This window comes from Nymphaea colorata, chromosome 7 (genome assembly GCF_008831285.2).
Source record: "Nymphaea colorata isolate Beijing-Zhang1983 chromosome 7, ASM883128v2, whole genome shotgun sequence".
NCBI lineage: Eukaryota > Viridiplantae > Streptophyta > Magnoliopsida > Nymphaeales > Nymphaeaceae > Nymphaea > Nymphaea colorata.
In genome coordinates, this window is record NC_045144.1 from 6,453,451 (window position 1) to 6,468,714 (window position 15,264).

General features: G+C 37.5%; 3 protein-coding genes across 8 annotated transcripts in view; 1 reads left to right on the top strand and 2 right to left on the bottom strand.

Annotated features, from left to right (window-relative positions):
- Window positions 1–1,891: 1,891 nt before the first annotated feature.
- Window positions 1,892–15,264, bottom strand: part of LOC116257487 (helicase and polymerase-containing protein TEBICHI) — a 48,197-nt gene continuing 34,824 nt past the window's right edge. For 3 of the 6 annotated variants that reach the window (XM_031634291.2, XM_031634285.2, XM_031634288.2), the window contains 9 exons: window positions 14,967–15,226; window positions 13,357–13,543; window positions 13,179–13,289; window positions 12,687–13,039; window positions 4,036–4,144; window positions 3,573–3,713; window positions 3,227–3,323; window positions 2,930–3,146; window positions 1,892–2,621 (listed from right to left, as the gene is read on the bottom strand). In XM_031634291.2, the coding sequence (XP_031490151.1) occupies window positions 3,055–3,146; window positions 3,227–3,323; window positions 3,573–3,713; window positions 4,036–4,144; window positions 12,687–13,039; window positions 13,179–13,289; window positions 13,357–13,543; window positions 14,967–15,226 (1,350 nt within the window). In that variant the 3' untranslated portion in view covers window positions 1,892–2,621; window positions 2,930–3,054. Of the gene's footprint in view, window positions 2,622–2,929; window positions 3,147–3,226; window positions 3,324–3,572; window positions 3,714–4,035; window positions 4,145–12,686; window positions 13,040–13,178; window positions 13,290–13,356; window positions 13,544–14,966; window positions 15,227–15,264 lie in introns of those variants that run through there. The other 3 variants (XM_031634287.2, XM_031634286.2, XM_031634289.1) reach the window with 3 other exon arrangements.
- LOC126410221 (uncharacterized mitochondrial protein AtMg00810-like) lies at window positions 4,205–5,608 on the bottom strand. Its single transcript, XM_050078736.1, has 2 exons — window positions 5,040–5,608; window positions 4,205–4,963 (listed from the first exon to the last, which is right to left on the bottom strand). The coding sequence occupies exons 1-2, from the start codon at window positions 5,365–5,367 to the stop codon at window positions 4,764–4,766; spliced, it is 528 nt and encodes a 175-aa protein (XP_049934693.1). The 5' UTR covers window positions 5,368–5,608; the 3' UTR covers window positions 4,205–4,763.
- LOC126410220 (uncharacterized) lies at window positions 8,741–12,036 on the top strand. Its single transcript, XM_050078735.1, has 3 exons — window positions 8,741–9,034; window positions 9,643–11,646; window positions 11,733–12,036. Exons 1-3 carry the CDS (start codon window positions 8,961–8,963, stop codon window positions 11,905–11,907), a joined length of 2,253 nt encoding a protein of 750 aa, XP_049934692.1. The 5' UTR covers window positions 8,741–8,960; the 3' UTR covers window positions 11,908–12,036.

The window sequence follows — 15,264 nt, forward strand, 5'->3', positions numbered from 1 at the left end:
TGGAGTCAGAACTTTGTTTCGACGTTCTTTTCAATTTTTTGGCTGTTGCAGACAAAGAAGAGTAAGGCCATTGAGAAAATTGGCATATGTGAAGGAGTTGGTGCAATAATTTAGATATGGGTTAGTAGGTGGCCATTATGTGTTCGAATCTCCAAGCAACTCTGTATGCTGCAAAACTAATGGTCACAGATATACAATTTGAAGTGTGTTGAGGGTAGCACCTGAGACATCGAAAGCATACCTTATACCATAAGGGGATGATAGGTTAGGTGGGGCCTCGGCCTTCTGTCTAGCACTAGAAAACCTTGCGCACATGGAATGAAAAAATTGTCGCTTGAAATGATGAACGCAACAACAGCAACAAGAGGCACAAAAGCCACATTGTACATATGATAAGCATCTTTAGCATCCACCAAGTCATATTTGCACTATCTGCTAATTTAACTACCACTTTGAGCAGCAATGTTGCGGTCTCAACTAACACCACTGTGGCGCCAATTATGGTCCACTTCAGTTTTGAATAATTCACAAATGCTTCATAGGAGTGTCTAAGACTTCTCGAGCCCATTCTTGCAATAGTGAAATTCTTCAATTGTTTGAACAATCTCAGCTGGGCGTTTCATAAAAAATGAACAATAAAAACTTTTCTTTGTGAATTGTTCGCACTTTGCATCAGGTTACAAAGAAATAAGCAATAGACTGTCGTGAAGAGTGAAAATAAAAATTTTGGCCGCATATATATCGGGTCGGCCCCATGGCAGCCCTTCCTGATTTGTGTCATCTGAGACCGATGCAAATCAGAGAAAGGACCCGTCGTTCTTTATCCCTTGGTCGGGAATTCTTCATTGTAAAAGGAAAAACATTTGCCTGCTTCAGCTGGTCGTTTTCGTTGCTAGTGGAGAATAAATGGCGGCATTGCATTCTAGTGACTGAACATAAAAAATGGCTGCCGGGAAAGTGGGGATTCTAGGGGTGCACCATTGCCACAAAGAAAGACTGGTGCTAATGCCCCAGAAACTATTTATTTGGAGCATGTTTGTTTTTTTGTTAAGCAAGGAGAGAATTTTAATGGGAGAGAGCTCGTGCTGAGAAAGGGGTACAGCCGTACAGGTTCTAACTGGAAATGAAAGTCAGAGAAAGGAGGTGTGGTGCTACTTCGCCAAGGAAATGAATTTGTGAAGAAAAATATCGAGTACTTTATAGTGAGAACCTCAGACAATGAGGCTCTTGATATTAATTTCATTCAGCCAATCATTGTTTGATTCTCATGCCACTCGAGAATGGCTATTGGCCCAATCCAGTATATATATATATATGTGTGTGTGTGTGTGAACTCGTTTGGTGAAATTTGAAAGACACTAGATATATTTATCCATAATCTTCAAGTTGCCAAAAAGAGTTGGACGAGATTGTCTACATTACTTTTCGGATGCCATATTATATATGGTAGATCTACCTTGACAACAACCTAACAGTTGGACAAGTGAGACCACTCACTCTTCTCTCAATGTTCAACAGCATCGACCAAATACATTATCTAGGTTCAATTGATAGGTTGCAGTACTCTTAACGTTCAACAGCATCGACCAAATAAATTTTCTAGGTTCAATTGATAGGTTGCAGCACTCTCAACGTTCAACAGCATCGACCAAATAAATTCTCTAGGTTCAATTGATAGGTTGCAGGACTCTCAACGTTCAACAGCATCGACCAAATAAATTCTCTAGGTTCAATTGGATCTAATATTCTTACAAACACACAAAATAATTTAATATATATTTATAGGCAAACTCATACGAGCAGGCTAAGATAAATCACGTGATCATACCCGGCGTGTTTACATATGAATCAGCTCAGCGTTCACCCCTTTCTTCACCAAGATTAGACCAAATGAAAATCGCAAACCTTAGTTAAGTAGCACTTGAACAGAACTGGCAAAAAAATTTCACCAGATTGAATACAGGATCAAATGTTAAAAATAAAGAGAATATAATTTACAATAGATGGCCTAGAAGACCCCAAAAAAAATCAGCGACTGACCGATATAACTACGAGTAATAAAGGAATGGACTTCTTTTCACGTACAATTTTTCTCCAAAGGATTTACATTAGATGGCCTAGAAGACCTTCAGTCCATCAGATCGGGGTTTGATAAATGGACTCTAAATAAAATTTCTGTACTAGGGAACACTGGCCAAACTGTTAAAACTGCACATTTCCACCACATGTGATCATATTTCTGACCATGAATAGACAATCATAACCCACCATTGTCACTTTCCTCTCGAGCCGTGGAGTTTGCCACCAAAGTGGATCTCCATTATACTTCCATGACCAATCCTCTTGTATGTAATTGACATTGTGAACTCCATGAAGTTGCCAAATCCCCATGTCATCAGCCAAATTCGTATGAGACTCCACGGCAGGTTCAACACGTAGAGAAGCAGCACAAGTGGAACCCACTAAGGCAGATCTCATAGCCATAACATTTTTTAGTATTAAGCAGGTGTCTTGCAAGTTTGTCCAGTGGTGTTTTGCCTTGCGCATCACCTCCTGCTCTGTTCCCTAGGAAGCACAATTAATTCTATTAAATGCTGTTCCACCTGATACTGGCCTCAAATCTGTACAATAAAGTATGCACGGTATAAGACATCCAGCATAAATTGAATGTAGAAAATCTCCCGGGTTACCAATAGAAGGCTGCTTAATTCCAATGGAGAAACAAACAACAAGAACAAAGCATTTGTGATCAAAGAAAGAGCATAAGCATGTTGTACCCAAAACTTAATGGCTATCCTTCTATTTCCTACAGAAAGATTATACAGCTGATAAGCAGGCATACAAGACCAATCTATTGATGCACAAATGAAACAGGTTATATTTGTTTCTACTGCCAACTATAAACGCCAAAAGGGTTCAGCATACTAACCGCTGCCACTTTCTCCATAAAACATCAACCTCATGGATCCAAACATTTTCCATATAGGCCGGTGAATGACCAAGTAACAACATGCAGAAAGAGTGAAACAGTTTGCTATCATAGGAAACTTCATATCATGTGCATGCCTTCCCTCTACCGTGATCTGCAGCAAAAGGCTCCAAAGAACCCCATGTTCTTCCAGTCTTCAGTTTGACATGCAAAGGTACTGTAATGAAAACAGTATATTACTAAATAAATAAAATAGAAATAAGAAAATTACTGCCACATATGAAACCATGTTCTAACCAGAAAGAGAGGCAGCTGTTTCCATGCACTTTTGAAGCATAACTGCAGCATCATTTAAAAATAATGGATCAACCTCCAGTACAAGTTCATCATGTACCTGTCCGCAGCCACAAGCAGAATCTCAGACAAGTAGTCATCATGTAAACAGATAGCTAGAGATTATTGATTCTCTCTACTTTCAATCTTTATTTCTTCTTTTGCTTAATTTTAAATTTCCTTAACGAAAAGAGAAATGGTGCAACTGATTGGAGCGCGGCTTCCATTTACAAGTATGACTTGTTTTAGGTTTCCCTCATTTCCAGTTTATATTTTATCATGGAATGAAGGTGTCCAAAGGTGGATTTACCTGCAATATGATATGGCATCGTCCTTTAAGCATGGAACAATGGGATGCAAGAGACTCATCCAGGTCTGACGTCAAGCATCCCTCAGTAATAATGGAATGAAATTTTATCATGGCAATCTTAATTATGTCTGCAGCAGATCCCTATAAGATCATTAAAAAGATCTTTAATGATTTAATCCATAGGGGATAAAAATGTGGAAAAGCATAACTATCATCATGAAAACAGCATTAACATATCAATGAAGGCCTCATTATTGAACAAAATTTATTTGTTAAAGGAAACCAATAAACTCCAAAAAGCATATGACACAAAGAAGCTAGACATGCAAATAATACACATTATAACTCAGGTGGTGTTTAGTGACCTTGAAAATATTCTATACGGACAAGAATATAAGTTTCTAACGTAAAAAGCCCAAAAAGAAATATATATATATATATATATATATATTTGTTATGCTACCTGACAAATAGAGTTGACAGCTTGCCTCTCAGCTTTAGCTTTCTCCTTGCCATTTTGAGATTTTATTTTTGCTAGAAATCTTTTCCTCCCTTTAAGAGTTTCTATATACCTGAGGCACAAGGAAAAATCAGCTGAGCTGGGTTAAAACCTACAGTTTTGAGCCAGCAATTATGTTCATAACAACATCATAGACAACCAATAGCAACCTAGACCAAGTGAACCACCCACAAGAAAAACAAAAACCAATGGGAAAATAAAGATAAGACGTGTAGTGTAAGATTTTGATGTATATCACGAAAACACCAGATGGAGTCCTTAAGAGGTGCGAGCAGACGAGAAGAGGAATAGGCTGCCGAGAGAACAGAGAGAAAAGAATAAGGGCCTTAGACTTGGCGTCTGCCCCTTGTCATTACTATATACTAATTACACTTTAGTGTTACAAGTAAAATACACAAAACAGCAATAAAAGTTACAAATATACCACCGCCCATTATGTGTTGCGTGTGGTGAAGATGGGTCGGGTCTAACTTGACCCGAACCATATCTTGACAGGCCCCTCAAAAGTTGTGCATGGGGTTTGATCATGTACAACATGCTCTTCAATTCCCAAAAATGATGCCTTGTGAAACCCTTGGTAAATAGATCAGCCACTTGTTGAGACGTGGGTATACAAGTAGGAACAATTTCATTCTCCTCAACCTTTTGGCGAATGAAGTGTTGATCAATCTCTATATGCTTAGTGCGATTGTGTATGATAAGATTGAAAGCAATCTTGATGGCACTTTGGTTATCACAAAATAAAGATGATTGAGAATTGAGAAGGGAGAGTTCCCGAAGAAGATGACGCAACTATGAAGCTTCAGCTGCGTCGACAGCCATTGCCCTATATTTTGCCTCAGTGCTCGATCTGGCAATTGCACGTTGTTTCCTGCTGGTCCAGCAAACAAGATTAGAATTGAGAAAGATACAATAACCTAAAATTGATCGTCTATCATCTGGATCACCTGCCCAATCTGCATCAATATAGGTGGAAATGGTATGTCCATCCAAATCAATTGACTTTCTTGTGTAGACGAGTCCATCCCCAACAGTAACCTTAAGATAGCGCAAAATATGTTTAATAGCATCCATATGTCCTTCTGTAGGCACGTGCATAAACTGAGAAACTTGATTCACTGCATATACTATGTCTGGGCATGTAAAAGTGAGATATTGCAACATGCCAACTATACTCCCATAAAACCTAGGGTTTGAATATGCATCACTCCTATCAGAGGCATTCAATTTTGTGTTGAGAACATTAGGAGTATTTATGGGCTTGCAATTTGCCATACCTGCTCTGATACCATGTAAGATTTTGATGTATATCACCAAACCACCAGATGGAGTCTTAAGGAGGTGCGAGAAGAGGAACAGGTGGCCAAGAAGAGAGAGAGAAGAATAAGGGCCTTAAGACTTGGCATCTGCCCCTTGTCATTACTATATACTAATAGCACTTTAGTGTTACAAGTAAAATACACAAACCAACAATAAAAATTACAAGTATGCCACTGCCCATTATGTGTTGCGTGTGGTGAAGATGGGACGGGTCTGACTTGACCCGAACCATTTCCCTAGAGTCTATTTAGTAACAGATTTTGATGGATAATACAACAGTTTATTTCAAAAAGAAAGAAATAACCTATTTTTTATTTCATTAGCACTAATGTATGTCAGACAAAGCATGGAAACTTTATTAGTCTTCTGTATTTGTTAGTCTGTGTTTTTAGAGAACTTGTTACAACATTAGGCATATCTTGCACAGATATTCTTGTTCACCAATTACAAACCCAATAATGTACCCCATTGTATCGTACTCCATTGCACAGTTTTTTGGGAAATGAAATGAGAAACAAGTCCATTACAACCACATTTTATTCTTCTGCCCTTCTATTTACTGTAATCAGTCACACAAGTGTGGGGTGTGGGTGTAAGTGCACTATTTTTCAGAAAAAAGGGTGTGGCACAACAAGTACATGATACATATATATAAGAAATGGGATTAATGAATCCTGATTTTTCAACCGTCATTTTTCTCTCACACTTGCACATACTTTCCTCTCCTTCTTTTTTCACTTTTCTTTTCACAACTATCCACTCCACCCTAGAATTGATGGATCCTATGGAGGGAAAGGGACTTCAAAATTCTGTCCCCAAATGGGAATGGTTTATTCATTTCTCATACAACAAGACTAACAAACACATTACTGCATCAGTACCATTCTAGTCCAAATTGATATTTTTCTATTGGAGATGAGAAGGATGCCCATTATATATTTTCTTCAACCCTTTCTTGAGCAGCAGAGGAGACACATATTCCACCATTTCTTTTGTCAGTTCCTGCTCCAATGTGATATATTTTTATTTTCTGTTCCAATATGATATACGAGCCACAGATAAAGGGAAGCAGAGATTCACGATGAGGCTACAAATTGATAAAGAACTGCTGTAATCAGGAGCTGGGCAGATATATGTACCATCTGCTCTTAAGTTAGGTTATTGATCCGCACCAGCTATAAGTGTTCAGTAGGTTAGAGGGTTATGAACCCGAGTTTATGGAGATCAACTGAACTCTAGAATTTTAGGGTTTCGCTCATATTTGAGTCCTACCTAGAACTGGATTCAGAGTTGATAAATCTGATCAGTCTGAGTTATTTTATGAGTTTTCATGACTCTATGTGTTTGGTCGCTGGTTGTTCTTGAGTGGTAGGTTCATTAAATATACACTGGGTGCTAGTTGCCTGCGTGGAGCTTGTCCGCTCTTTAGATAAAGCAGAAGGGAATTAAGCTGATATCATCTATTTTTTCATTTTGTTCTGGATGCTTGAACAAATGCATACCAACATATTTTTGGCATAAGCAAGTCCATATTACAAACTCTTTCCTTTTGTGGCCCTGTGAAATCAAGATTCCCATATCACCTCCTGATGCAGCAGCTCCTTGTCCTCAAATACATCATAGTACGAGTTTTTCAGTTCTTCATACTTGTTCCTTTTCCCTTATGGTTCCTTCTCTCCAAGACTGCATACCATGCCTTAGTTCATTCGTATGTTGAGCAGAATCCAAATAAGAAGTTTGAGAAAAGTGAAGCACCAGACCACAGTTATGCAGGAGTTAAAATATTATAGAAAGAATGAAGGCATGGTTTTTAGTGAAACTTCCTGCTAAAAGAATCTTATTGCCTGCAAGTGGGTCTACCAAATCAAGACTGAGGTGGATGCGAGAGCACTACAAGGCAGGCTTGGCTGCCAAATGATACAGCAAACAAATTGGAATCGACTACTGTGAACCAGATTGCTCCTCTTGCAAACAAAACCACTATAAAATCACTGATTGCAGTAGCTTCATCAACGCCTTGGAACTTGTGGGACCTGAATGTGAAGAATATTTTCTTAAATTGGGACTTTGGTGAAGCATATATAGAACTTCTGCAATGGCACTTTCATTCTAAAGGAAAGGCATGGGAAACTCGAAAGGCTCTATAAGATCTCAAGCTTGGTTTAATAAGTCCACCTCTACTGTGAAGGACCAAAGGTTTGAACAAAACAATCATGGCCCCACAATACTTGTGTCTACAATAAAGCTGAAACTGCATAATTTTTGTGCCAATGATATGACGGTTACTAGCAATTCACTATATTGTTAAAAGGATTAAGCAGAGCAAATGCAATGATAAGATCTGAGAGCCTAGGTGCATTAGGTGGTACCAAAACACACAAGTGAAATATAGAACTAAAACGCCGCACTAAAACATAACATACAGTCACACACACACATACAATGTTTGCAAAAAGCATTAGGTGCAACCTCCATGGTTAATGAACCTAGAGCTAGTAATACACACATTAAACAGCCACCAAAAGGAAAAATGAATAAAATGTAGCATTAATCATTAAACTAACAACAAAGCTGAAACATAAAAAGCCAATGTGGGAATACACACATTAAGCAGCCATCAAAAGGAAAAATGAATAAAATGCAACATTAATCATTAAACTAACAACAAAGCTGAAACATAAAAGCCTATAAGTATCAACTTGTAACGATAAAACAATTAAAAAGGCATGATTACACAAACACATAAAAGAGTTCATAACATGATAATAAGCAAAATTAAAATATCAAAAGACAAAACTTAATGAATATAAAAAATTAAAGTTGATAAGTTATCTAGCAAAAAAAAAAAACTATGGGTAAATATGGTTGCTTTTCAATGTCATAAAGCATCAAAATTATACATTTCCTAAAAGCTAACTGCTAATCTCTCATTCTAACTTTTTAAAACAAAAATGTTTTGCTATAAAAGCACGTGAGTTCCCACACATACAACCACGGATATACATATTTTTACTCCAAATTTACATACAATAGAAAAAAGGTAGCAAAAACATGTAAAAAACAGAGGAAAATAAGGAAAGAATCTGTCCCAGAAGGGAAAAAAAAAGAAGACAAAAGGAACAAAAAATTATGTTGTCAAAGTAAAAGTCCTATGTTTTTAAGTGCCTGGGAAAGCCTGCTATGATATATTCAATAAGCTGTAGTATACATACAAACTGCACATGCACATGTAGATAAATATATATATATATATATATGTATATGTATGTATATATATGTATATATATATGTATATATATGTATATCTATGTCACACGGATACGGCAGACTGGGTCGAGTACCGGTGTCGACACGCGGACACGGGGATCCCGACACGGCGATACGGCTGGATACGTTTTGGATCGGGTCTGGGTCAGACCCGATCCAAACTACTTGTATAACTGATTTTTTAACCCGCGTTTTGTTTTACGCACTAACATCTACCCTCGACGCTCGACCTTCGTTTACCCTCCACGGCTAACGCAGCAGGCTGGCAGCACAGTAAGCCAATGGCGGGCGACGGCGAGCTCCGGCGATCGACGGCGACTTCCGGTGGCGTCCGGCGGCAGCCAGCGACAGGCAGGTAGGTGTTTTGTCGATTATTTTCGATAATAGAAGTTAGGGTTTCAACTTTTATTTGGGGATTTTTTACATTGGGTATTAAAATCTGATTTGGGGATGTTTTGGTTTGAAGATTGGACGGTTTAGAATCATATTCTTCAATGCTATGTGCGATGTTTTCTTGTTTTTGTTTGATTTTGGGATTTGGGGATTTTGCCGTTTTGGGTGTATAACCGATTTGGGGATTTTGCCTTAGCTGTTGTTCATGATGCTAGACAATGATGAATACGTGATATCTAGATGACATTAACATATAATTTACCATTCGTGAATGTTCCTGTTCACTGTTCACTAATCTATTCACTTCAGCCTTCGCTATTGTTCATGTTTCTTTTAGTTTTAGGCTTTAACGAACTGCTTCTGTTCCTGTTCACTATTCAGTCTGGCAGTACTATCATTTACAATTCTTGGATGTTCCTGTTCACTATTCAGCCTTCGTTCTGCTTCTGAATATCTGAAGTTTTGTGACTGCAGTGCATGTTTATACTTTGTCATTTGTTGTATTGTTTTATTTCATAAATTTTATGTTCATTATACGTTTTTTCCGTTTTTTTATTATGTTTAATCTAGTATGGCGAGCAAAGGAAAAACAGTGTCTCAGTCTCAAGACTCTCAACCTACAAGTTGTGGTTCTGGATCAGCTACACCTCAGCCACCATTATGGTCATACGTGAATCTAATGGGGAAACCTCCTGGAGGCGGTGGAAATGCTTTTTTTAGGTGTAATTTTTGTGAAGGACAGTTCAATGGATCATATACAAGAGTGAAAGCACATCTATTAAAAATCAGTCAAAAAGGAATTCAACCATGTAAGAAAATCACTAACGAGACTTTGGCTCAGTTGAAGAAAGAACAAAAAGCCTTTGAGAATAAGAAAAGCACATCATCTGGATCTGGTTTCATTGACATTGCTTCAATTTTACATGATGATATTCAGAATCCTACCAAAAAAAGAAAAGTTGTTGATGTTCATCAGAAATCAATTAAGGATTCATTTAGTTTACAAGGACGGCGAGAATTAGATCTAAAAGTGGCGACATTTTTCTATGCTAATTGCATACCATTTAATGTAGCTAGAAGTCCATATTGGAGAGACTTAGTTACATCTATTGCAAATTCTAACTTGACTGGGTATGTTCCCCCTAGTTCTGAAAGGCTTCGCACTGTACTACTAGAACAACAGATGACTCGAGTGAACAAATTGTTAGAGTCTCAAAAGTTCACTTGGGATCAACACGGAGTTTCTATTGTTTCTGATGGCTGGACAGATTTGCAACGACGCCCTCTTATTAATTTCATTGCAACTTCAGCAAATGGACCAATTTTCTTGAAAGCAATAGATGCATCTGGTGAATACAAAAGTGCTGAGTATCTGAAAGGATTGTTTATGGAAATAATTGAAGAAGTGGGGAAAGAAAACGTTGTTCAGCTAATTACAGACAATGCACCTGTATGTAGAGCAGCTGGTATTGCGATAGAAAAGGAGTACCCTCATATCTTTTGGACTTCTTGTGCAGTTCATAGTTTAAATTTGGCTCTAAAGAGTATATGCAATCCACCAAGTAAAGAGCAAGATCCTCATGCTTATGAATTATGTTCGTGGATTGAAGACTTGGAAAAGGATGTGAGGAACATCAGAAATTTCATAGTAAATCATCAACATGCACTTTCCATTTATAACAAGCATTCTGATCTAAAATTATTAAGAGTTGCAGAGACACGTTTTGCATCTCTAATTGTTATGGTCAAAAGGATAAAAAGGGTGAAAAGTGCATTGATCAGTATGGTGACTGATGATGATTGGAGTTTCTACCGTGCTGATGATGATGACAAAGCTCAAGCAATCAAAGGAATGATTCTTGAAGACAAGTGGTGGGATCAAATCTTTTATTTTCTTGCATTCACAGAGCCGATCTGGGAGATGTTGAGAGTTCTTGATTGTGATAATTCAACGTTGCACTGTGTGTATGAGATGTGGGACACTATGATTGAAAAAATCCAAGAGGTTATTTTTAAGCATGAAAAAAAAAGTATTGCACTTGAAGATTCAGCATTTTTTGATCATGTGCATAGAATATTGATTGCAAGATGGGATAAAAGTAGCAATCCTCTTCAATGCATGGCACATACATTAAATCCTAAATATTATGGAAAAAAGTGGCTTACAGGGGGTGTTGGAAGAACCCCACCACATCTGGATCTAGAATTATCAACAAACAGAGTAGCATGTATTAATAGGATTTTCATTGATGTACATCAAAATCGCCGAGCTAATGATGAGTTTGAAAGGTTTTCTACTGGAATTGGAGAAGATGTAGGTGCAACTGTAGACAAAGATAATTATCCATCTTTATCTTGGTGGATTAAACATGGAACTGCTTATCCTACTCTTCAATACCTTGCTTTCAGATTGCTAGTTCAACCTGCTACATCTTCATGCAGTGAGAGAAATTGGAGTACATATTCACAAATCCACACTATAAAACGAAATAATCTCACAAGCAAACGTGCAGAAAATCTGGTTTATGTGCATTCTAACCTTCGGCTTCTATCACGGAACAAAGAAGAATATAGGTAAATTAAGTATATGATTTATTGATTTAGATGTTTCTCTTCTTATTCGCTAACATCATAATAATTACAATTTTTTTGTCTTGTAGGGAAGGAGAAACTAAATATTGGGACGTGAATGTTGACGACTTTAACTTAGAACAAGAGAATGAACTTGAAGTTGTTAATTCAAGATTCGAAGAACCTTGTATTCCCTCAACATCTTCTATTGTGGAAGAAGAGGAGATTGGGGAGAACGATGATTTGGGCATTGATGATGACTAGAATGATGATGAACAATGTTTTGTGATGATTGATGAATAATGTTTTGTAACTTTCTTTGAGACTTTCTTCCTTATGTCTTAGTAGTTATCACTTTTGAGATTGGTGATGAACAATGTTTTGTTTGAGACTTTCTTTATTATCATTTTTAATTTTTTGAATATAATATTCGCCGTATCCGCGTATCCTAAAATTTTGAAAATGTCGTGTCCCCGTACCCGTACCCGTATCCATAGGATACCCGTACCCGTATCCGTGTGACATAGATGTATATATATGTATGTATACACACACACATGTGCATGTGCAGTTTGTATGCATATATACATTTGACATGTGTTATGCTACAGTTTAAATGTACATAGGATCAGGATATTTCTCTTAGGATTAGCTAAAATTAGTTATATTTCATTTTTTAGTTTTCATTTTTTTTATTTTTCCTTTCTGTTTTTCTTCGGCAACTGCAGCAAGTAACTGTTGGCTTATCCCGAAAGCAAACAGATATGCATCACGGCATGCATTTGGAGAATAAAATCAAATCTCTTTATTATTATTATTGTGAGTGTGGGATTATAGCCTGGTTCTTGGTGATTGTGAAATCTTGTGAGAGCATTTTGTGATACTGGTATAGACATTGCCCTTTATAGCTTTGTCCAAGAGCAAGTTTTGCGTTCTTACAGTAAGATGAGCAAATCCATAATAAATGATAGGAGTTATCAATTTATTCAACATTGTCATGATCCTAGAATTCAAAGTAAACTTCATGGGGAACTGGAATGTACCCATTCTGGTGGCATAGCTCAACCATATTGCTGAGCCAGGACGAGACACGAGGAAAAGCACTCATGAAGCTTTGGACTTTTTCAGTAGCTTCATCTACACTGCATTCAAGATGTCCTGCAAGTGTATGAACGCCCATGCCATATAGTACACCATACAATAATCTCTTTGTCTGATCTCTCTCTTTTTTGCTTATGATTGAATGCAACTTTCCAGTCCATTTTGCAGTGATCATCAAAAAAACATCCCCATCAGGATCAGAGAGAAGTTCAATCAGTGTCAGATCTCCAGAAAAATGGGCCATCAACCGCAGTTCAATTTGCGAGTAGTCTGCTGCAAGAATGACCCACTCGTCCTAGTGCATTCCAATAGATCAGGAGATAGATAGATAGATAGATAGATAGATAGAGAGAGAGAGAGAGAGAGAGAGAGAGAGAGAGAGAGAGAGAGGGAGAGAGAGATGTTAGCCAAGAAAATGACAAATAACATTTTACCTGTGTCGGAATGAAAAACTGGCGTGCATTTATCTGATGGAGTTCATATTGTGTACTGGAATCATCCTTGCTGGTTGAAATGATCTTGAATTCGACCATATGTTCAACACTCTACAAAAGCAGGACACAAAATAAGGATGAATTGAAAGATAACTGACAGCAGCACGACAAAAGCAACCTGAAGATTAGGATTCTCCACAGATAGCCTTCCAGTACTGGCTGAGGTCTGGAGCCATCGCCCATGTATTTTGTACTTTTGTGATCCAACACATAGCTTTGCTTGAGAACATATCGATCCTAGAGTACTTAAGAGCTTTGCCAATGTTCTGTGCTCACTAACCACAGGAACAATAGGATGTTCGTTCCTGTCAAAAGCATATATTTCAGGAAAGAGAACTGTAATAATATTTATGTACAATACCAGAAGTTACAGGAAGGCTATTTTAGGAGCAATCACTGTGCAGAACTGCTTTTAGCCAAAATCGACGGTTTGGGTTTGCATGTAAATTCCGAACTCGATTTGTGCATAAATCACCTTAGATTGCACACAAATCTATGGTTTGCACACAAAAGTTTTACCTCCATAAATAGAGTGCCTACAATGATCTCACGACAAGTCACAAATCACTCACTGTTACCGTTACTTGCTCTCGTGTCTCCTAAGCATTTCTAAGCTATTCTAAGCATAGGAACTTCACTTTCCTCCATTCTTTCATAGCCTGGTCTACAATGTTTATTTTAATCAAACTGTAAATTCTCATAAAAGTTGCCAAAGCTTTATTTTCTATTTTTGGACCATGGTTATCTAGGTTTTAACCCTGCAATCCGGAATTAGCCTTGCCTAATTTAGATAACGTGCCAGAATATTGCTTATCTCCGTGCCCATGGTTATGGTGCTATTTTATTAATGCCATCATGTAAATCTAACTTGGTATTAGAACCCTCATTAAGTCAGAAATAGGTTGAAACTTACAGGATTAAGGTGCTGCATAATTTAATGAGGGGAAATGACCATCATGCTCTCCATGCCCCATCCCTTGCCGATGTAAATATTAACCTCACCACTATAACAAATATGCCTACCATGCACAAGCACGAACTATTTCCAAACACCAAGTAGGACAATTTGAGGAAAAACCAGGAATGCATCATCCAAGACACAGGTAGGTCATGGATATGATGTTAACCCTCAATTTAGTTATTCTCAGTAATGCCACTGGACATGGATGGCATGAGTCAAGTGCATTTTTACAAATCCTGCATTTTCTAAAACAATGTGAGTAATTTCAAAAGGATTTTCTACAACCAATCATGAATCAAGGGTATCACTCTGATGGAATTTTTGCCAAACCTCTCTATGCATGCATACATATGTACAATGTAGATTGACACTTGAGTTGTTAATTAGTAGGGTTCACCTTAGCAAAGTACAGCTGTCCATAAACATTTCCAAAAAACTAAGACCACAAAACTGTCAAAAAATCTGAAGAGGGAAAAGCGGAACATGATAAGAAACAACATCATGCTTTTTGCAGTCACTACCACTAACGGACAACATGAGGTGCATGTACGAATTCAAACAATAACATAAAAGTGCATCAACACTATTACCATATGAAAGGTACTAAGCCATCCTTGAACTTTTGAAAAGTCAAAGAAAGACACTAATGACCTAAAGCAGAAAAAGCTAATAGGGAAAACTGGATTATATTTTATTAAATAGAATAATAATATCAAGTTGCAAAAAAACCAACAGAACAAAAGGAGATGACTACAAAGGTAAGGTACCTCAAAAGTTCCAAACAATGCTTATCAGTGCTTGGATGCAGTTTTTTTTTATTGCATTTTTCCATCATGGGCAATTTTAAGTGGGTATATAGAATATTAGCAACATCTGTAGTATTACGAAGTGAAAATTTCATTCCAGCAAGCCTGCAAGCCTCCTCCTCCAAGTGCCTAAGTTTCCTCCTAAGGACATGCCTAGCTTGATGACATGAATCCATGTCGATACCAATTCCCCATAGTTCCATGTCTGCAATTACCTTTACCTGATCCACAAAAAGTCAATAACAATAAGATAAAAATG

What these genes read in the sequence shown, in the direction of transcription:
- LOC126410221 (XM_050078736.1), bottom strand. Translation starts at nt 5,367, where the DNA reads ATGGCAAATTGCAAGCCCATAAATACTCCTAATGTTCTCAACACAAAA. An exon ending in TATTGATGCAGATTGGGCAG is followed by an intron (nt 4,964 to 5,039) that starts GTGATCCAGATG and finishes CTGGACCAGCAG; the next exon opens with GAAACAACGTGCAATTGCCA.
- LOC126410220 (XM_050078735.1), top strand. Translation starts at nt 8,961, where the DNA reads ATGGCGGGCGACGGCGAGCTCCGGCGATCGACGGCGACTTCCGGTGGC. An exon ending in CGGCAGCCAGCGACAGGCAG is followed by an intron (nt 9,035 to 9,642) that starts GTAGGTGTTTTG and finishes TGTTTAATCTAG; the next exon opens with TATGGCGAGCAAAGGAAAAA. An exon ending in CGGAACAAAGAAGAATATAG is followed by an intron (nt 11,647 to 11,732) that starts GTAAATTAAGTA and finishes TTTGTCTTGTAG; the next exon opens with GGAAGGAGAAACTAAATATT.